General features: G+C 41.1%; 1 protein-coding gene across 5 annotated transcripts in view; it reads left to right on the plus strand.

The window, feature by feature from the left end:
• Nucleotides 1-22,329, plus strand: part of LOC309861689 (uncharacterized protein) — an 88,573-nt gene that overhangs the window by 60,409 nt on the left and 5,835 nt on the right. For 3 of the 5 annotated variants that reach the window (XR_014310137.1, XM_082724812.1, XM_082724811.1), the window contains one exon: nucleotides 16,016-16,073. Coding sequence is in view for 3 of the 5 variants with exons in the window: in XM_082724812.1 (XP_082580938.1) it covers nucleotides 16,016-16,068 (53 nt within the window). In the remaining 2 variants the exon portion in view is untranslated. Of the gene's footprint in view, nucleotides 1-16,015; nucleotides 16,074-16,223; nucleotides 16,549-22,329 lie in introns of those variants that run through there. The other 2 variants (XR_014310138.1, XM_082724813.1) reach the window with 2 other exon arrangements.

The following is a 22,329-nucleotide window of genomic DNA, read 5'->3' on the forward strand; positions in this document are numbered from 1 at the left end:
CTAGGTTTCTCCCCACCTCCAGTAAAGAAATACACTTACTGAGTTCAAAAATCCACGAAACCTTTATTAGGCGGCAAAAACAATTAAAAAGAATATTCCAAGTCTTGGTATATATAAAAGTAACATTCTCGTGCTTATTGTATTGAAGTGTCCTTTTCCAGAACTTTTCAGATAATTGCTAGAAAACCCTAAACTGAGGAGTGGGACAGAATTTAAGGACCAACTCTTTTCCTACAAAATCCAGAAGTTTTTGCTGCTGTTTTACTTAATGTGTATACCTCCTGTGTGTGTTGGGGGAGCAGGGAGCAGGAGTGGGTGTAAGCCTTGCAAGGGGCTACTGTTGGGACACTTCACTGTGCTGAGTGGTAGTTCTGTTCATGGGTGGAGCATGTGTGGTTTTGTGGTGACCGAGATAAAGGGTGGAGGAAGGAGCAGAAGATGGGTCGCAGGGCCACGTGGCTCTGTGATGGCCTTGTGTGCCGGGCTTCAGTTACCGCCTTCTTGGAATGAGGACAGCGCCGTTCTGTCCTTCACACCGTGCTTCTGCAAAAACCAGATGGCTTAGCACTTTCTGCAAGAGAGACAACACGAAAATCAAATGGAGTAACAACGGTGTGCCTCTGCGTACTGCCACATCCTAAGATCATCTTAGTGAATGCGCACAGTTGCCTGAAGCGGCGACCTGATGATGATTGCATGGTGGACAGGGGGACAAAAGCTCTTAGAGGTCTCAGCAACTTGCCCCAGGGAAAGGGGAATAAAATGGGCAGGTATTGGCCACCCTTGGGGTTCATTACATCCCCGGACAGCAAATGCTGAGGCTGGTACTTAAACCCAAGAATTTGAACTCCAGAGTTGGTGCTCTTTCTCTTCAAGTCCTTTAGAGAGGGAAAAGCACTGGATAAAAATGGCCTTATCATTCTCCCTGCTTTTAGCTCTGGTGTCACATAGCCTTTTAGACCACTAGGAGGTAGTGTGAGAAGGCTGTGTGCTGCTTATTGGCTGTATGACCTTGGGCAAGATACCCCATCTCCCAGTGTCCCCATCTGTAAAATGGAGTTAATAGACCGTCCCATGTCATTGTTGTGAGTGTTCCATGGAGATAAATGTTATTAAGTGGTTAACACTGTGGCACCTAGCAAGGCCTCAGTCCGTGCATGATAATGAAGAGGAGGAAGACCGTTGTTACTGCTAAGGTTCCCCGTGCTCTTGAGGTTTTGGTTACTGAAGGTTCTGTCTCCCTGGACCCATGTGTGGCTGAGCTGTTTCCGGGCTAAACTTGCACTCTTGACCCTCCCATGCTGCACACGCCCATAACAGCTTCCTGGGGGCTGGTTTCCATGGAGAACAGCTATTGAACCTCTGTCGTCATGTGTTTCCTATTTATTCCACATACTCCAGCTTAAACTTTCAAGACTCTTCTGCCTCGTCAAGCAATAGAGACAGCTGGGCCTGTGGTACGTGTTGACCCCCATGCCTTCCCAAGGCCAGTGGCACCAATAGCCTCTGTCCAGAGCTAATCTTTTAATTCATCCTTTAAAGATTTATGGAGTATTTTTATCCCAGGCAGAACCAGAAAGGGACTTCCCATTTCTCAATGTTAACAAACCAGGGGTTGGCAAGTATCATCTCATCTCATTTCCTAGAAACAGGTAGAGGCCCACACAGGGACCCCAATACTCGGGTCACACCACTTCCTTCATTTTCATGCTAATGAGAACTATAGATGTTCTTACTCTTCTCCTGACCTTAAGGTTTTCATCCATGTTGTCTTTTCTTAACTCATGTCCTAAGGGAAACCTGAAAGACTGTAGGATGCTTCTGTTCTAACTTTTAGTTTTAAGCTAAATTTTTTAAAAATCCTAGACCAGTTAGCTTCTTCCCTCCCCCTAGGATGGGCTTAGAATGCCGTCACATGTACAGTGTCCTCACCATCTGCTGTTTGCCCAGAGCTTCGAATCATCATTTAGGCCAGATTTTCCACAAGAACTAAGACTAAAGTTCCTTTGTTTAGCATCTTGAAGAAACACCATTTTTAGACCTATCCATCCTTTAAAAAATGAAAAACAAAAAAACAAGCCATTGATATTAAACTTAGTCAGTGAAACTTTGAATGGAATGGAACAAAATTAAGTTCCCTTGTTTCTAATCCTGGGACTCCTGTTTATGCAGAGTGGCCCAGGGATAAAGCAGGAGCCAGTCGGAGTTGAGCTGGATGAAATAAACAAAAAGGTTGAAAAGTCCTTATTTGCTCACTTACTTCCTATTATTGCGAATCATATGAATTCCTTGGCCATCACCATCCTCAAACATCTTGCTTCTGATTCCTATAGGTGAGGAGACTACAATGATTTGTGTGGTTTTTTTTTCCCCTTTACCTAGAGATTCCCATTAAAGTCCTTGAGTAGATAGACGAAGCTGGAATATAAATGAAATATAAATGAAATTTTTATTAAATGAGATGCCAGAGAGCAATTTTCGACTCCTACAAATCAGTCCAGCCAGTCAGCTGGTGTGAACTACTCCCTTCTGGTGGGCATTTGTGTAGATTAATCTTTACACTTGGCTTGGTCCTGAAATCTGAGAAGGTTCCAGCCATGGCTCCAGATGATTTCACCGGTTTGACCCTCAGTGCCAGGAAACGACCAGACCATAACGAACACCAAATCACTGAATTCGGGGTACTTTATAGGCCATGTGAAGTCTTTCTTTCCTTTGTTTTAGGGTAGTTTTCATCTCTTTTGCACACTCAGGTTCAAAAAGGTAGAGGAAATAAACTACAGTGGTTTTGTACTGGTTTTGAGTTCATCTTCAGAATTCTACCAAGTGTACTTTCTCAGAAGGACCTGTTTGAAACAAGCTCTGTGTGAATCGGCACTTGTCCTGCTACTGAATGGTAGCTTCTAGGCAGCAAGAGCTGGCCTTGGCATCTCTGAGCCCCCAGTGCGCCTGCGTACCGTTGATGGATTATGTGGTAATTTGGCCTTATTCCAGGACAGGGAGCAGGTTTCAGAATCATTTCTGAAGCCTTGTACCTAAATGGTTTCTGGAAGATATTTCTCAGAGGGAATTGGCAGTACAGTGAAGCCATTGAACTCACGCCTTGATTTCTTGGTAGAGGAAGCTATCTGGAAAGAAGAAGGAGGAAGATCCTGAAATGCATATGATGTGTCCGTGTATGTACGTGTGACAGCCCAAGCTATTCCTAAACAGAGGGAAATGTGACCATTTGAAATGGACTTGCCAAGCCTCCATGCCGGGAACCTTCCTTCTTGCAAAAAAAGAAAGTTGTCAACTAAACCCTGATTATAGGTGCCCAATTTCTATAGTCCTTGGATGCTGCCCGCCAAAGAGGGCTTGCATTAAGCCTCATTTGGACTCTATAATGGCAGAAAATGGTTCTAACACCCCTTTCCTCTTACCACTTAGGTCATAATTTCTGTTTTTGTTTTCTGCTCTCACATTGCTTTTGAGAACCATAATTTTCCTTTTACTCTTCCAGTGATGGGCATCTTGTTTTTGTCACAAAGATAGTATGCTGGCATTCTCTATCTTAGATGTGAAGTGTGGAGGTCCACGCCAGATAAGGAGGCATACTTAATCTCTGTAATGTTGTCCAAGTTCTTGAGAAACTATTAGAACTCTATTATCTTGGTGTTTGCCAGTAGAGGTCAAGCCAACATCTGTATGTGTCTTTCTTCCCAAAGGGCATGACAAGTAAAGAGAAAGAGAAGAGTTCAAGGAATTAAAAACAGAGTCTTCATTAGGATAACATTTGGGGTCAGGTAAACATCTCTTTCAAATTTCACTGAAAAGTTCCAGGAGGCCAAGAGTAAAATCTCCGGAAGACTTGTTTCAAGGAGTGGAGTTCAGTGGAAAGTTCATCTTAAAAAAAAAAAATGTAGAAAACCTGAGTATGATATTGCTTAGGGGACTCTTAGAAAAACAGAAATGGAAAAGGAAACCAAAAAGCAAAGTTTCTCCTCATTTGGAAAGTATGGAAGGCCTGGGAAAGATTTTCCCCAGTGACTAGGAAATACTTCTTTGTTGCACATGAGCTCCTTTCCTTCCAGGAGCTGTAGAGTCATTTCTTTTTTTTTTTTCTTTTAAATTTTTATTTTAATTCCAGTTAGTTAACATACAGTATTCTGTTAGTTTCATGTGTCTAATACAGCAATTCAGCAATTGCACACTGTAGAGTCGTTTCTTAAGTTTGTGAGTCTGAGTTGTGAGTATGGATGTCCATGATGCACGCAGACTTGCCTGGGCAGGACAGAGCAGTGTGACCGTCTTTAGTAAGCGAGCGACCCATCAGCTTGTGCTGTAGCCTATAGCCTCATTCTGGTGGTTCACTTCTGTTGTTGTATTTACCAGTTTCGGGGTCCACATAACATCTTTCACAAGATTTAAGCTCTTGTTTAACTTTTTTTTTTAGAACGTTGAGAGAAACAATCCCCTTTGACTATGAAGGAAATTAAACCATAAGTCAGGCTACCAGTGAAGATTGTGGAATTTCTGTGCTGGAGATCTTCAAAAGTAGAACATAAAAATTAGGTCACTTAAGTCTGCTTGGAGCCTAACCAAGATGGCCTCCTGCAGTGCTCCAAGTTTGTAAAACAACTTGTGTTAATATTCATATATCTGTAGAGCATAAGGAAAGTCAGTACTTTGCTACATCTTCTTTGAGCTCCTGGAAAATGTATTGAGCTCCCTCTGCCTAGAAATGGTTGTGTCTCTCATTTGCATTGTATGCTAATGTTGCTTGTGGACGTTTAGGAGTGAGTGGAAGGGAGGAAGTAAGAGGGGTTGTCTGTTTAGAAAGTGACGTTGGATCCTTTCAGAGGATGGCATGGGGGGGATACTTGGCTTAAGCAGGGCTAACTAGACTGAGCATATTAACAAAAAGTCCCCAAAGAACTGTACTTACTGTGAGGACACTTCCTGTGAAGAATTCCTACATTACTAAATGGCTGGCTTTAAATGGTCTATAAAACGCAAAAAGTTTGTTTGGTTCATTGTCACTGGAAGCTATAGACTGTGAAAAGTTAAGAAGACTGTCTTAAGCAAGATTTTTAAATCATCTGCATCCAGTATGAGTCTAGAATGACAAAAATTAAAAAAGTCAAAGAAAAGATTCTTTGTGGAATGCCAGACCACAGTGAACATAGTTCTTGGTGACTTGCTGGATTCCCAGTGTCCCCAGGGCTTTCCCCTCCTGCAAACTGTATCTAGCTCTAGCCTGCCACATAGTGACAAACCAATTTCCCTCCCACCTACTGACCTTAAAGAGACATAGTTCACAGGCTTGTGAACACCTATAAGAAGGATTTTTAGGAATGGAGAAATTGAAAGCGTTAAAGGGGCTCAACAGACAGGAAAGCAAAATGTGAAACTGGGAGCCCTGCCTCCCCCTCCCCCACAGGCAATTTATGAAAAAAATTTTTTCCATTTTTTTTTTTTTTTTAAGTAAAGATTTATCTTAGGAATTCAAGTTAGGAGTCTAATGCCCTCTGTGACTCCATTTTTGAAATTGTCCAGTCAATGCAATATGGACTTAAGACTTTTTCCCAAGGACCTAGAAACTAAAATATATTATCTTCCCTTTGTTTTTCTTCTCTTTGTCTTTTTTTGTTTGTTTTATTTTCCCCAGGCAGTCAAAAATAAAGGAGAGAGCTCCAAGCTATAACATTTGGTTTTGGTACTGTTTTCTTTCCTCATTCCTTTTAAGAAAGGACATATTCATTAAAGTAAGACCCTGTGTTTTTAGTTCTTTCACTATTTTAACTTTCCTTTTATTTGAAGTTAGTTCTGCCATGTGGTGATTTTCAAGATGTGTGTGTATTTACACTGAAACCTTTTATTTCAAACCAAATCTTATTTTTAACCCTAATATATTAAACAGATAAACCGTAGCTGTTCTGGAGAGTTGGGCCCCGGCCGCCTCCTGCTCCGTGGTTTCTGAGGCACATCTGAGCCCTGGGGATCCCTGTGGAACCTGGTGTTTAATCCCCTGACATGAACACAGGATTAGGGGGAAGGGCCTCAGTTTGCTGTTCCCAGGCTCCCACCAATACTTTTTTGTCACTTCCCATTTCTGAACCGCTTTGGCGAAATGATGGCATTGTGCTAGATCATCTCTGATGCCCTTCCTGCCCTAAGCAGTCCTGAGTTAAACGTACAGAGCCCTGGGGTGGTGGAATTTGGGTGACTGAATGCAGAAGGCCTGGCTGAAGGAAGACTCATCCTGTCCCAGCATGAATGGTCTCCAGTTCATGCAAATGAGAGCTTGGGAGCCAGAACTGATGCATCAGCAGAATCATCTCAGGAAAATGTTTTCCAGAAGATTGCAGTGAGGCATCTGTAACCCTCTGACACAGAAGAATCTTGTGGAGAAAGGGACTTAAACAAGTTATGGGTTCTTGTTTTGATTGTAGTTGACTTTGTTGGTAAGTGGTTAGCTGTTAATACATCAGTTTTTCCTCACTAGAGAAACTTATGTCCTATCACTTGTGTGTGCACACGTGCGTGTGTGTGTTAGTTTGGGAATGCATCTGAGGCATAGTTCAAAAATCTGCAGCCAGTTAACACATTTGCTTAGAGAATGGGAATGGTGAGGCCAAGGTCAGGGTTCAGTTGCTCTGTGGGCCAGTTAGCTGGGTGGGGCTGTGCAGCTAGACTGTACTTTTAACCCCGACCAGCTGCCTCTCACATGCATGCCACGGGTCCCAGGGAGGCTTAGGCAGTGTGGAAGGATGTCCAGACTCAGCTTTTCCTCCCAGGATCTCACAGGGCCTTTGTCCTGGTAGGGGAGGGCTTGGTGTTCATCTTCATGGATGGAGGGTACCCTGCTTGTGTATTTAACAGCTTGAAAGGAGAGTCTGAAATATTCCCTGTGAGGCAGAGTCTCAGTGCCTGCTGTGTGTGGGTCTCTCCAGTCTTAGGACAAAAATTGCTACACAGAGTTGACTAGAGATTGCTCCATAGTTCTCAACATGAACATACTGTCCTCCTTTTCTGGAATTGGGAGAAGGGCTGCCATTAGAAGAGAAATTGCCTCTAACTCCTTAAGACCATTGTTCACTCTCTCTTCTTGTTCTCTTTTCTTCATTTTAAACACCATTTTGTAATTAAAATTTGAAAGATTTGGTTTGCATTTGTAAAGGAACAGGAATCTTATGGATTCCCCTAGAGAATGGTTCTATATCATTAGGTTTTTACTATTAATGAAACATGGAACATTTTCTCTTGTTTCTTAGTATAAACACAGCAATGTATGAAGCCTCTGTATGATTTCATCTTTACCCAGGGAAGCATTACATTTAGTTATAATTTGTATTCTTTGAAAAATAGGAAAGACAAATAGGCTTTTTTGGTGAGAAAAGTATTCATTTCTATTAAACAGAATTCAAACATTACAGAATGATGAAAACTTTGCATCTCCTAATCACTGCACCAGCCCCCACAGTGGTCACCCTTAGGATACTCGTGAGCCAGTTGTGAAAATGGGTAAAAAATTAGAAATTTAAAACTTCTGTTGATTTTTAGCCCCAGAATTAATTTTTACCAGGTTAGTGGCTTTCAAAATGTTTGTCTTTAATGAGTGCTTTCTTTAAACAAAATTTTCAGTGGAATTCTAATATAGGAAAAAAAAAAAGATAAAAGCAGAAACACTCAAGGTGTAGCTTGGGACGAATTCTGCTCACTTCCTCCTCTGCCCCGACCAGTGAAACCACAGGGTCCTTCTCCAGAAAGATCCAGCAGCATTTACAGCAGGCACTTAACCCAGGTGCTTTAGTGGTTGATTGGTGTTGGACTTCTACCTCCTTGACCAGCTTTTCTAAATGGGGCACTCATAGTGATGTTTGTTTTCCCATCATTGACTTGGGATGCTTATTTTTAGTTAAGCTATTGTTAGTCACGAACTTAAAAGCAAACCACCTAAGCCAACCAGTGATTTTTTTTTTTCTTTCTTGAAATCGAACCTTTACATTTAACTCATCCTTTGAGTTTAACTCAAATGCCACATTTGTCACTACTTTTTTTAAGTCTGTGGCAGCAAGATTTTCTCCTTGTGTATTTCGGTTTAAATCTGTAACTACAGTGCTTGGACCTTGGTAGACATTCATGTCTATGGGCCTTATAGGAACGAGTTTTAGCCTTTCCTACCCCATTTCTGGTAATTGTGTGCCTGCCTGTTTACTTTCCACCACTAGATAATAAAAAGGAAGACAGCATTATTTTATGCTGTAGATAATGCTGGAGAATCTCAATCTCTGATCAGACCTGAGTACGTCAGAGTCTTCCAAAAGAAAAACACAGCCTCATATAAACATACAGCTCTTGCATCCATGCTGTGCCCAAATGCTGTGAGGATAAGATGGTGCTAAAAATGGTCTTTAGCAGTCTTGAGAGCTGTTTGCACATTTGCAGTAAGTATTTATTGAGCACCTGCTGTGTGATTTGGCTAAGCCTCAGAGAGCTAGACAGGTCAGGTATTTCACATGAACTCTTTCCTTAGTACACACACCCCTATGAAGTAGATGCTATTATTTATTTACTTATTTTGCTATACAATAGCCAGCTCTTACCTTACTCAGTTGACTGCTTTTCTGGGGGTAATCTCACCCTTACCTATGGCTCCAGACACTTCCTACATGGTGTGAGTTTCCCACACTGTATCACCTACCCTAATCTCCATTCCTCAGTTCCTCACCGTGCCTACTGGAATCTGCCCAACCAGGTTCTTCAAGCTTAAAAGCCTCAACAAGCGAATTTTCCTCCAAACCCTCACCTGACCTACCTTTTTACCTTGGTTTCCTGTTTTGGTCAAGGCCTTATCATCTGCTCACACATATTCACCAACTGATCCTCACTGAGAATGTACTCTAAAGTGCCACTACAGGTATTAGCGAGCTATATAACACAGACTAGAACACATATTCCAGTGGACAAACAGCTTGCTTCTGTTTTTTTAAGATTTATTTATTTATTTGAGAGGGGGAAGGCAGGCAGAGGGAGAGTCTTAAGCAGACTCTGCACTGAGTGGCAGAGCTCAACGTGGGGCTCGATCTCACGACCCTGAGATCATGCCCTGAGCTGAAATCAAGATTCAGATGCTTAACCAGCAAAGCCACCCAGGTGTCCTATGCTGTGATACAGATTTTTTTTTCTTCACAAATTTCTTGAAACTCTTCCCTGGCAAGCAGTAGAAGTGTATTATCATACTGTCCTCAGTCAATTTCTGTGGAAGTGATTTTATGCCCCTGACATGTATTCAGAAGACCTCCCCACTCCTCCTGAGATGATGCGGGCCTTCCCAGCTCTCCAAGCGGTAATCAGAGCTCCTTTTCTCTGGCTCCTGCTTCACCAAAATCCCGTTACTTGCTCACACTTGTCAAGGTTTTAGAAAAGCTCAAAGCCTTGGGTGACGGAGACAGAAGCTACCTGTGTAAGTCTTGCCTGAAAGAGACAGCAGCTACGGGACGAGTTGTGTACAGGATGGCCACTAGACCCCTCATGCAGTAGCAGTCCCAGGAGGCACCAGGGCAGAGGACTGCTGTGCAGGGTAGGGGAGACAGTACTTCCTTGGGCGTAGCAAATAATGCCTTGTTTGTTTTGGTCTCCCTGGTGCCTGGTGGGGAATAGGTGCCCAACAGATAATTTTTGACTAGGGGAGGATAAATTATTGGACAGAGAAATGTTTTTTTTGCATATGCAAGGTAATGATAAGGGTAAATATTTTAGATAGGGGAGCCAGGGCTCCCAGAGCCAACTGTCTTTCACCATTAGAATCATCCTTGCTTGGTTGCAGGGACTCTCAGAATTCTTTCCTTCATTTTTAGGACATTGCACATCTTTAAAGAAGACATTTCCAGAATGGTGAGTTAGCTTGTTCTGATGTTGTAACGGCCGTGTCCCCTCAGTGAACTTTACCTGTGTGAAGGTGACGCTCTACAAGGATCTTTGGGTCTTTCCACAGACCACGCACGGGCTCGTTCTTGGACGACAAGGGGGTTATAACTCATAGCTAGCCTGGGAGCAGCATTTCTACTTGCCGTCTGTATGCTTTTTCCTGAGTGTGGAGTGTGTCCATTTTACCCTCTTTGGAAAGGTTTTTACTGTGTAGCCTTCATTTTTTTTTTTCTAGTTTTAATCTTGGCATCTGTTCTTCAGAAACATTGGTCTGTTACTAAGTTGATGCCGAGATTTGGAAGGCAAACTGCTAAGAAGTGTCAGAGAGGAAGGGCTTGTCAGCATTTCTGGTCCAAGCTACCTGCATGGCCCCCTTGTTAGCTTTGGCACACACTCCGAGGGGGCTGCACTCATCTGTCTGCCTGTAGCGACCTGTGTCTGTCCAGCTTAAATGACTTACTCCTGAACACGTGCTTGGGGTATTTGATGAGGTTTCCTCATTACCGGCACCCAACAATATTCACAACTGTTTCTGTATCGCAGAATGACCACATAGCTATAGTCAAGGTTAAAAAAAAAAAAGACCAAGAATATTAAGAGTAGTTGTTATCCTAAGGAGCATTTTCCAGGATTACCAAAAGAGCTCTATAATTATATTCACTTGCCCCTGTTGCCTCTTCTACCACCTGTGTTTCAAGGATGTCATGGAGGTTGGTCCAGACACTGACTGGTATTTTGAAACACACTCACTTGAGGACTCCCCCTGTGTGGACAGGGTAACCACCACTCCCATGCTCCTTCCAGGCCTGCTGACTCATCCTTTGCCTCTTGTGCTTTCTCCTGCTGGAATTCCAGCTGTCATCTTTGCTGGACGATTCTTCTCCATCCTGTCTACCTCATATTTCTCTCTCCCCCCATCCTGCCTTTTCTATCTGTAAGAAATCATCCATTCAGTAAATATTTACAAAATGTGTGCCATGTACGGTGCAAAATACAGGAGATAGGTAAGGGAGTAAGCTAGAATTAGTTTTAGTCTCGGGGAGTTTCTGGTCCAGTATATTTGTAACTAAATGTTGGGGAAAGGCGAATACTCACATGAATGAACACGGCACACAAACCTGATATGTTTAAAAGGCAGTATAATTGAATCTGACTTATTGCCGGCACATGGGTAGGTTACTCTGTTGTTCTCAGATTATTTAATAACTCACCCTTTAACAGCATCATGTTGATGTGATTTTTGACTCAAGTAGTTTCTCCTTCCTTAAGAGTAAAAGGAAGTTTTTGCGATAGACGATATTTGGCTTATAGACTGTGAGGTCTCTTGGAACCTTGACCTGCAGTCATTCATTGTGTGGCTGAGTGGCAGGGAGGACATTGTAGAGGTTCAAGTTCCCAGCATTTCACATGAGTTAACACAGCTCAGCCTTTGGCAACCTGCCACTCCCTCTGCTTGCAGACAAGTTTGTGAAATTTGACACTCTCATGTCTTTCTTTAAAAAATCTTGCAAGGTTCAGCAGTCTTTTAAACTCTATTGTCAGACCCTCCTGTGAGGTTCTCTTGGACCTGTTGTCAGAAGAGACTGTACATTTCACTGACTTGGGGGGGAAAAAAAACAACTCTCAGCCTAGTGTTCGAGCAATATCTTAAGCTTTGGATGCAGAAATGGGGCGCTGCTCTTTTTGTCTCTTCTGCTGCTACCAGCTCCCCTTAAATTATGAACCATATACAAGCATATATTGTATCAGCAAAGCATAGTGAAGTAGGATTTCAACAACTGTTCCTTTAGTCAACAAAGTAAACAGAATCTAGAGAGTTGTCCACTAAAAATAGAGAGTACTTCTTAGGTAGAAGTAGAGTGGTATATGAGTAATAGGGCTCTTACTATGTTTTGCTTTTAGCTCATCTCCTTTGGTTTCATTTTCATGCGTCAAGTCTTTGGGACCCATCCTTGCCCTTGTCCTTAATGAATAGGTACGATGGCTGAAAAACACGTCTTGGTTGTTGCAAAGATCTACCACTTACTGACTGCGTGATTTACCTTAACTGGTTCAGATTCCTAGTCTGTAAAGTAGAACGTCTGCCCTCCACCCCCACTCCAACCGCCTTCTGCTCAATATGTGGGTCAGAGGAGAAACCGAATCCTAAAGCGTCATTTAACAGCACCCTGGGAATTCACATTCTCACCGAGGATGGGTGTAGTCAGCTATCCCAGGGTGCATGGAACGAGTCTCTCTGTTATAGGACAGCAGTCGAGACTTTCACCCTTCTTTGGCTTCTGTGATCATGAGCCGCAGCTTCTTACCTTACGCCCTGGCCGTGCACCCCACCCTCGGAGACCTGGACCTCTGTGTGGCCACTCTGTTTACTATGACATTCTTTTTTCAATTGACCTGGGATTTATCCTTATAACTTCCCAAACTAGTTACACTTCTTGGTTCTAGTTTTAGAGTTAACATGAAACAGTTCAAATCAGCACATTTCAAGTCATAGAAATTTGTAAGTGAGAGAGGGATTTTACAACACAGCTTCCTGTTTTTGGCAGTTCAGTTCAGTAAATAAGAGCTGGTGCCTGTCACATGGGGCTGCGCTCGGACACTAAAGGCACCATTGTTTCTCTTCTGGTCCCAGATCTCCGGAAGTGCAGCCGAAGGGCATGCAACCCGAATGAAGATGAATGGGAAGTAGACTTTTAACTCCTTAATGTGCAAAAATAACAGCGGTTTTGATTTCATTTAGGGTACTTGCTGAGTACGCGCCTGCGTTTATTAGGTTATAATTCATGTAAGTAGCTAAGCAGACTACTGATCTATAAAAATGAAGATGAAAGAATGATAAATAATAAAGCCATCTATTTCTGATTCTTATATGCTGCTCTGTGTTTGTTAACCAGTAAGTGAAAAACATAACTGCACCTAGAGGAAGGGAAACTGGTGAAATGGCGGAATGGTGATACTCCTGTGTGCACTGTGCTAGATGTTCCTAGAGTCCCCGCAGCCCCTGAGGACCCTGAAGCATCTTCTCAGAGATTAAGGGCAGGATACACTCGTCTCATAGAGTTACATGTTAATTAACAGAATTTAAAACAAAACAAGCAAAAAACAAAACAAAACAAACAAACACCACCACAGCCCTGATGCCTGAGTTTGATGCCCTGGGTTCTCTTCTTGCCCGTGTTGCTGGTGGGCTGTCTCTACTCTTGAGAATTTCATTTTCTCTCAGATTCAAAATGGGGCTAATTTTTTTTTTTTTTTTTTGGCCCTGCCTCTGTTAATAGAGTTGTTTAGGATTAAATGTGGTCATGTATATGGACTTAAATCTTCACTTCTTACAAGCCATGTAACTTTGAGAGACTTCTCTGTGCCTGTTTCTTCATCTCTCAAGTGAAATAATGTTAGTACCTACTTCCGCATTCTGGGAGAAGTGAGTTAATTCCCATCAAGTACATTGATCAGTGCCTGACAGTTAATGCCTAACAGTAATTATTTTTTGTGAAATTTGAAGGCTCTATGACTTAATATAGTTTTAGTCTACTGAAAGTTTGCAATGACTTTTTAAAACTATATATATAAAAATAACTAATGCCCTATTACCATGTATTATCTTTCTGATCATTTTGGTAGTTTCACGAAATAGGTCTATGTTGTCAGTGCTCATGATACTGAAAACTTCTTCCCAAAATGCCTTTTGTCTTCAGAGCTTCAGACCAAATTTATTTATTCTAGGAAGTGCCTTTTACTGGCAGCGTGAGTTTGGAAAGCTTTAGGTGGGAATCAGGATATGACCCTTGCCTTGTCTATTACTGTTAGAGGTTGGAGCTCTTAACTGTCCAGAACTATGCTTATGTTGTATGTGACAAAAATTTTTTAAAATGTTATCTTTGATTTTGAGGTATGCTAAGTCAGTGTTTTTGTGACCCATTCAGCTTTTAAAGGTAATGAAATGTTGATCAAGAGCTCCACCACAACAGACCCATTTGTGATAATCCTAGTGGTTTATTTCACAAAGGCAGTTTTTCAGATAAAAATACTGATCGTGACTTCCTGTGACTTTTCCTAAAGGGGTAAAATTAAATTGTGGGAAATGCTTGGAATTTAACTGGTAATTAACTTAGAAAGAACCATTTAAAAAAATCATAACTCTCCTAAGCTATTATAACAAAGAACCTTATGAATTCAGAATTCTTTTGTGTATTTATTTTTTATAAAGTGAAACCCAGTGACTATTGTTCAGTATCTTTAACTTCGTTACTGAACTAAAATGATGTCTTTAGATAGAGGAGCCTTTGAGCCCCATACTGGCTTTTCAAACTCAGGTCCAGTTTAGATTAACACTGATGCTGCTGCTATTACACTATTACTTGGATATGAGTATGGATATTTGTGGCTTGATATTATAGACTTTCATTACAAACTTTGATGGGATATTTGGAAGTCGTTAAGAGAAAATAGGTACGTAGGCTTTTCCTGTTTTTCTGCTTATCAGTAGAATTGAGGCTGTCAAATATTTTGTTTCATCTGTCTTACCTGGAGTTACCTAGTTGTGTATTTACTACTTCTTGAATGCCAAATGCCTTCTTTTCTACATTTTTATGTATATGCAGTGTTACATATAGTCCAATAGCATGATTGGGCTACCATTTTGAAACGAAGAAATTACTTTTAATTACTTTTATTAATACAAAAAGCACACATTAATTTTATCTGCTACTTGATTTGTTTTCCAGAGCTTTCGTGTTAAGGAAGTCGGGATTCTGTTTGGAGAAGTACTGAGTAGACTAGCAGGTGTAGAGTAGAAAGTGTTTGCAAGGGGTCACATGACAGAATGAAAAGATTGCTGTTTAGAAACCCTGGGTCTCTGTGATGCTGGGGAAATGTTCTCCTTCTTTCAACATTAGTTTCCCCAATTATCAATGGACATTCTGTGTATCTGGAAAGGTTATAATCTGATACCACACTATGCTGATATATAGTGTAGTTCCACCAAATAGTAACTGTGATATTTTGTATTAGAAATTTGTTCCATTTGGGACTCCTGGGTGGCTCAGTTGGTTAAGCAGCTGCCTTGGGCTCAGGTCATGATCCCAGCATCCTGGGGTCAAGTCCCACATCGGGCTCCTTGCTCTGCAGGGAGCCTGCTTCTCCCTCTGACTCTGCCTGCCACTCTGTCTGCCTGTGCTCACTCTCACTCTCTCTCTCTCTGACAAATAAATAAAATAAATTTAAAAAAAAAATTGTTCCATTTATGTTTAATATTTCAAAGCAGTGCTGAATGGACATTTTGGGATTCTTTGTTTTGACCATATTAATACTAATTAGCTTACTAATATAAGTAGGCTTATATTAATAGGCTTATAATTTTCCAAGATTACCAGAAAACTTTAAGAATACCAAAAAGAGTACTTGATTTCTGAACATATTACTAGGCTTAAAATTTTATAAGATTACCAGAAGACTTTGAGAACACCAAAAGGAATTTTTCATTTCTGAGTAAACTAATCATTAATAGATTCTTATTTCTTGATTCCTTTGTTTACTGTGTTAGAGTTGTAATGACCACTTTCCCCTATCTCCAGACTTGGACATCCTTGTGAGTTTAGCTTTAAAGAAAGTTAGCCCCCCCCCCCCCAAAAAAAAATGTTAGCAAAGTTACTGAAAAGGATATAGAGTACTGCCAGGGTAGTTTCCACATTCACAATGAAATATGTCATTCCTAATTTGTTTCAGGAGTATTTGAGCCTTTTGAGACTGTTTATAAAGTGCCCTGACAGACACAAATTGTGTTTTCAAGTTGGTCTCTTTGTGAGGGAAAAGGAAAGGATGCAGTAAGGGGTGTGTTCATGGGCTGCACCTTCCCCACGGCTCTTTAATTTTTTCTGGTTCATTGCTGGTTAGGATTCGATGTTTAGTACATTAGTGTTCCTAGGAACCTGTGGCTGTTCCCACGAACAGGTGGCTATATTCTAATGCAAGTTGAACTATAGGCTGCCTGGGGGCCAATATTTGAAACAGTATCTATTTTAATGAGACATAAAATTGTATGCTAAGTCTTCTTTATGTTTAAAAAAAAAAATCCAAGTTTTTTTTCAATTTGTTTTTTCAGGTGGCATTTTTCTGAAGTTGTTCATTGACACTTCCCAGCATTTCTGCAGATAAAATAGGTAAGTAGTAGAAATCAGATACCTTCATTATAACAGTTCTTTGGATACATTTTTCAGGGGGGTAGCAAATTACTTCTTGAAAAAGGTACGGTATTTCAAACTTTTAGATCTTGACCGGTAACACTAGTTTGTTTGTTTGTTTTTGTTTAGAAATACCTCTCAGATGATTGATTGTAAAAGACCCTGTAAAGGTTCTGTGACCATTTGTAAGCAAATTTCCGAGCTCTTTATAATGGGCATAGCTGACTCTGAGTTGTCTTTCCTTCTGAGTTCTCTGTGGACCATTTCACCATTTTTACCATCTCTCTGTGAAAGGAGAAGTAAAGATGGCCAATTCAGATTACCCAGTTTTATTACTTGATGACAGCTCAGGTAGAGGAATTGCCTAAATAAAAGTTGAGAACAGTTGACTAATAGTTGATGTGTGATTGAGTCTGTCAATTCTGATTTATAAAGGTTACTTTCGGAAAATGTTAGTAATAACAAATAGGGTTTGAGTAATCTCCTACAGTATGCGTTCAGGAAAATCAATTAAATAATTGTTTTAAAAGACTTTGATCCATCTCTGCTTCTAAAAAGGCAGACAGTTTTCAACTCAGTCCCCCAAGGCCCTTGTAATGAACTTGAGGATACAGCTCAGGCCAACAGAGCCAGTATGTGGTTCGAATGTGGGACCCACTGACATCCTGTCCAGAAGGTTCTGCCATATGCAATGAATTCACAGATTACTTTCACAGATGCCATCTCAACTGTGGAATGGAGATCTTTTTAGCTTATAGATTCTGGGGAAGGCAAAATTACCCTTCTATCATGATTTGAACTATTGATTTCTGAAATGTTATTAACTTGTCTTAATAGCTACTATTGCTTGGCTTAGATTAGGAAGCTTGGGTTCTTTTTTTTTTTTAATGGGAACTGTAAACACCTGTGAGTTATGAAATAATTTGAGCAAAGTTCCTTTTCATGGGAAAGCCAGGGTTGACCCAAGATGGGTGGGTGTCTTGTGAAGGTTAATCATTGGCAGCTTATCAAACTGATAATCTTGAAATATCTGTTCCATTATTTATTTACTGGGAGTAGGTGAACCTGATTTTCTATTAATAAAGACTATTAATAAAAAATACATATCTTTTCCTGTATGTTGAAAATAAGGGATTTATTACTAATGTGACCTTCTGAACCAGGTGTTCATACGTCTGTTTAAAATTTGGTTAATAATAACACTCTGCCATGCATTGTTCCGGTCCAGACTTTCAGATGCCTGTTAGCCAGGTGACATTGGGGCTGGTAGTAAGGCCTGTTTTCACTCATACAGATCTACAAGGGAAAATATTCTCAGCAGAGACAGATCTGTGCTGGTGAGGAGTGTGTTTATTCCAACTCCCAGGCACTATCTGTTTGAGTGGAAACAGGTCCAGCTGCCATTTTGTCCATTATGTAAGGAGTCGCCTGTGAACCCCTGAGTTAAGTGGCTCCATATTTCCCATGTATTCCAATGATGATTTAGTCCCCCACTGTGGGTTTGTCACCCTGGATCACTGCCAGGCTGGCCTGTTTAATCCAGCTCTGGGGAGAAGCCAGTTCCATTCTGCCAGTGCCTTTAGGAGCTAAGTCTTGTTCATCCTTGAAATCCCCCTCTCCGAAGATTTAGCCAGATAAAACAGCTCTCTCTCTCTCTCTTTTTAAATTGTGAGTTCATCCTATACAAATGCAATGAAATTTAACCAACTCAGACACTGGAGTGGCCTTTCTGAAATAACAGCATGTGAATTATGAAGAAATCAGACTCCTCATATCATACCACCTTGTTGAAAGGTTGCTTTTGAACAAAGAGTCACCACAGTCTGAGGAGAGCCTGCCTTGAGGTGGTTCAAGGCTGAGAGTCCATCTCTGCTGGGCACAGACCTGGCTTGGGATTCCAGATATGGTGCCATTTCGCTGTGTGACCTCAGGCATGTTCCTTTACCCGATGGAATGTCCATCTCTTTATGTGTGAATACCCCTTTTCCCTGGAATGCTTTGGAGGATTCAGTGAGGTAAAGATGTCATGTGTGTAGCGTTAGAGCAGCCACAAGTACCTTGTGCATGTTTTCCTGACATCAGGGACCTTGGAAGGTGCACTGGGTGTGGGAAGGAGGAACTGCTCTGCCAGCTGTCTCTTCTGCCTCCTTGGTAGAGTGGCGGGGTCGTACCTGCTCTGTTAGGGCCTGCCTGCTCTGTGCACATTGTGAGAAATCTTTGAAAAGCGTGAATTGAGGGTGTGTACTTGATATTAGGGGGCTTCTATTGGGCAGGCTTTAAAAAAAAAAAAAATCTGGTCAGACTTTCTGGGCTTGAGTCCCAGCTCTACACCTTATAATTAGGTGTATGACCTTGAACAAGTTATTAACACCCTCTCTGGCTCTCACCTGTCTCATGGGATTGCTGGGAGATTAAATGATGTATTGTGTGTAGAGTGAGCCATATGGAACTAGCACCTAGTGAATCTCAATAAATATGCTCATAAATTCACCAGGACACAGGAAGGGAGGCAGGGAATCTGACTTGAAAAAATGTCCATGGTTTTAAAATCTCTTTTGAGTTTGAACTTTGCCTTATTGAGCCACCTTTTTGGGGGTGGGGTGGGGAGGGACTCCATTCAAGTTAACTTATTTAGATCAGGAAGGATCACCTTTTTCTTGAATAAGTTGAGAGTGACCTTATCCTCCAATGTGGGACTCCCTCATCAGAAGGGTTGAAGCATTGGGAGTTTTAGTCTTCTTTGGTTTTCACGAGTAAATGAATCTTTCCGCCCAGTACTAAATTTTCAATGAAATTATCTCAGAAATGCATAAAAGTTTTCCAATAACTGAATTAACTAACAGTTCTAAATTTTTTCTTTTCTTTTTCTTTTTCTTTTTTTAAATATTTTATTTATTTGACAGAGAGATCCCAAGTAGGCAGAGAGGCAGGCAGAGAGAGTGGGGTGGGGTGGGTGGGGGGAGAAGCAGGCTCCCTGCTGAGCAGAGAACCTGATTCCTGGCTCCATCCCAGGACCCTGAGATCATTACCTGGGCTGAAGACAGAGGCTTAACCACTGAGCCACCCAGGCGCCCCAAATAAATAAAATCTTTTAAAAAAAAAAAAAGAATAGAAAAAGATAACACATGATTACTAAGTGGATTTTGCCTTTAAAATGAAAAGCTGGGTTAACATTTGAGTATTCATAAAGGTAACTCATTGTGTCACAAAGTAAAAAATAAAAATGGAGACAACTTGGGCATCTAGATCTATTTTTTCAGCTGTACATTTTATATGGTTTTATCAGATCAGGTATTTCTGATGAAAACTTAGTGCCTGAATTGAGATATGCATTACTGCAAAGGACATAGAAGATTTTTGAAGTGGGACGCCTGGGTGGCTCAGTTGGTTAAGCAGCTGCCTTCGGCTCAGGTCATGATCCCAGCGTCCTGGGATCGAGTCCCACATCGGGCTCCTTGCTCGGCAGGGAGCCTGCTTCTCTCTCTGCCTCTGCCTGCCATTCTGTCTGCCTGTGCTCGCTCTCTCCCCCTCTCTCTCTGATAAATAAATAAAATATTAAAAAAAAAAAAAAAAAAAGAAGATTTTTGAAGTGTTAGTGTTAGGAAAAAAGGATGTAAAATATTTTTAATACTTTTTACACTGATTATATGTTGAAATGATAATATTTGAGATATATAGATTTAAATATATTATTAAAATTAATTCTTTTTAAATGTTTTTACTACAATTTTTAAATGCCGTACCTGCTCACATAATATTTCCATTGGGCATCGATGCTTTAGAAGATCCTTGAAAAAATGGGGTGATCTCTAATTTATTAAGTAAAATATAGTTTTTTCCAATAGATTGTGAAGGTTATGAAAGTGAGGTTTTTTTTCTCCTTTTTAAAGTTTTTGTTCACAATCTACAGTTTAGAGGACTATTTTTAAATATTCAAAATTGGAAAGAAAAAGAAAAGACACATAGCTGCTTTGTTATCGGGACCTTATGTCTTAGAGACCGAGGCTCCATTTTGATGTCTTTGCAGTATACCTTTCTGCTCCACTTCCTTCTGAAATGTGCCAAGGGAGACATTCACCACTACCCCCTCCCCCCCAGGATATGAACCCAAACACAACTTTCCAGCTAGATGTTCTGCTTCTTTGATGATTGTTAATTTTTATATTGGATGCAGGTATGATGTTCCTAGGGTCACATTTTGACATGCTCCAGCAGATCAGTTTAGGAACTGTCATCCAGAAGAAAATGACCTTTAACTACCTAGAGAATTAACACTCTTCTTCTTACTTTGGTACCAGAAATATAGAGATGTATTCTCAAGGGATGTGTATGTATAAAACACGAGAAGAGAATCCATTTGGAATCATCCGTGTGTTTGTTTCTCATTCATGCCCTGGGTGACACTGAAGTATATCAGTATATCCTGAGGGGGGAGGGAAGAGTATTTGACCGGGAATCCTGCTGGTCTGGGTTTGAATCCTGGTTGGTTGACAGGGGGATGGTGGTGAGCTTTCCTAACCTCTGATGCTCTTCCTGTGTAATTGGTGCCAACAAACACCAGCCAATCTCCTTGTCAACATTCTTCTGTTGTGTGTGCTTGATCTGTACTTGATCTGTGACCACATGCCTTTGTGTGATAAACATGGTAAATGCATTGCCATCCTCAGACTTTCCCAGGCTGAGTAAATGAATGAGAGAGTTGACTTTCCAGTATCATTGTATTCAGGAATTAAACAGGATTGAGATGTCTGTATTAAATGCAAGGCTTTATCACTTTTCATGAAGATCTGTAGCCCCCCGAAAGTGGCTTTTCCTTGGATAGAGTTTAATATGACATTGAGGTTTTTAAGTTCCAGGAACAAGAGTATAGGATTCATTTCCACCAGTAGCTTGGAAGTAGCTAATAGGAGAGGGTGTAATAGCCTTCTTCCTTTACTGGGGATAAATTAAATCAAATATATGATGTCTGGATAGGAACACGATAAAGTAAAAATAAGATTGTGGTTTTCAAGATTTTAAAAAAGCAAATCAAAGGAATTGGATATATTAAAGACTTAAAGTGAAAGCAGTTCTTTTTCCACTTTTGTTGCTTGTATGTTGACGGCTTGCCTTTTTTCTGATAAGTTTTGGCTGGACTGTGCAGTTTGACAGGAAAGTCCTAAGGATTCTTCTCAGTAGGGACAGAATGAGAAGTTGCTTCCCTTGGTGGACTGTGAACTTCTGAGAGCTGGTCTGAGTCTTCTATTATACCCTCAGGGCCCAAGACACTGTCTAGTGTGTAGTAGATGCTCAGTGAATATGGGTTGAATGGATGGAAGATAAATGTCTGTGCTTAGACCATAGAGCTAATTTTATAACATCCTCTGACAAGAACTTGACTTCAGGCACTCTTGTAGTCTACACAGCATGGTGTCTTGAATGTTACATGCTCACTAAATATTGGCCAATTGGAGGAGTGAATGTAGGCTTAAGTTTGACTTCCAGTTTATAAGGGAGTTTGGGAATATGACCCATTTTTAATTTGGGAATCCACAAAGGTTCTTTTAAGCGGAGAAGCGAGGTTAGATATTAAAAAGGTATCATGGCTAATGGGTTGGCCAGAGGCTAGGAAATCAGTAGGAAGGTGCTGCTGGCAAGAAAGGTTCATGAAGGTGGGGAGGGAGGCTTTGGGAGGTCAGGTGGGCAGGGTTGCAGCTAACAGAATGAAGCACAGTCCTAGGGATGAGTGCCTGTGGGGTTAGCTTTGGAGAGGAGCTGGGGCAGCCTTCTGTGTAGGAAGAGTAGTATTGCCAAAAATAAGCTTCAGCTATAAGGAATGGAGGGATGTTAAGAGAATTCTCATGTGCTGGCCTGAGTTCTTTGGAGAAGTAGAAATAGTCATCTTTGTCGGGGAGGATAGGTGAAGCTGGGGGTTCTTATGCTTCCCCGTGTGGAAAGGAGCTCTTCTCAGTGCTGATGTGGCGAAAACATCCATCTCCCTATGAAATATGGGCCTCTCTAAAGGATTATTTGATGGAGAATTCAGGCCCCCCATCTGAGGGAGTAAGTCCACAAGGATGTTCTGGATCTCACATTAGCAAACATAGAGTTTTGCTCTATTCAAATGCTCAAGTCTGTGGAAAAGGCTATATGTAGCTCCTCCGTCAGGTAGATGCGGTTCCTGTTGGTGCTTCTCTTGTTGTTTCATCTACACAAAGAGATGCCATGATCCTGACATGGAGAGCTCTTTGATCTT

This window comes from Mustela nivalis, assembly GCF_964662115.1.
Source record: "Mustela nivalis genome assembly, chromosome: 3".
In the NCBI taxonomy this organism is placed as follows: domain Eukaryota; kingdom Metazoa; phylum Chordata; class Mammalia; order Carnivora; family Mustelidae; genus Mustela; species Mustela nivalis.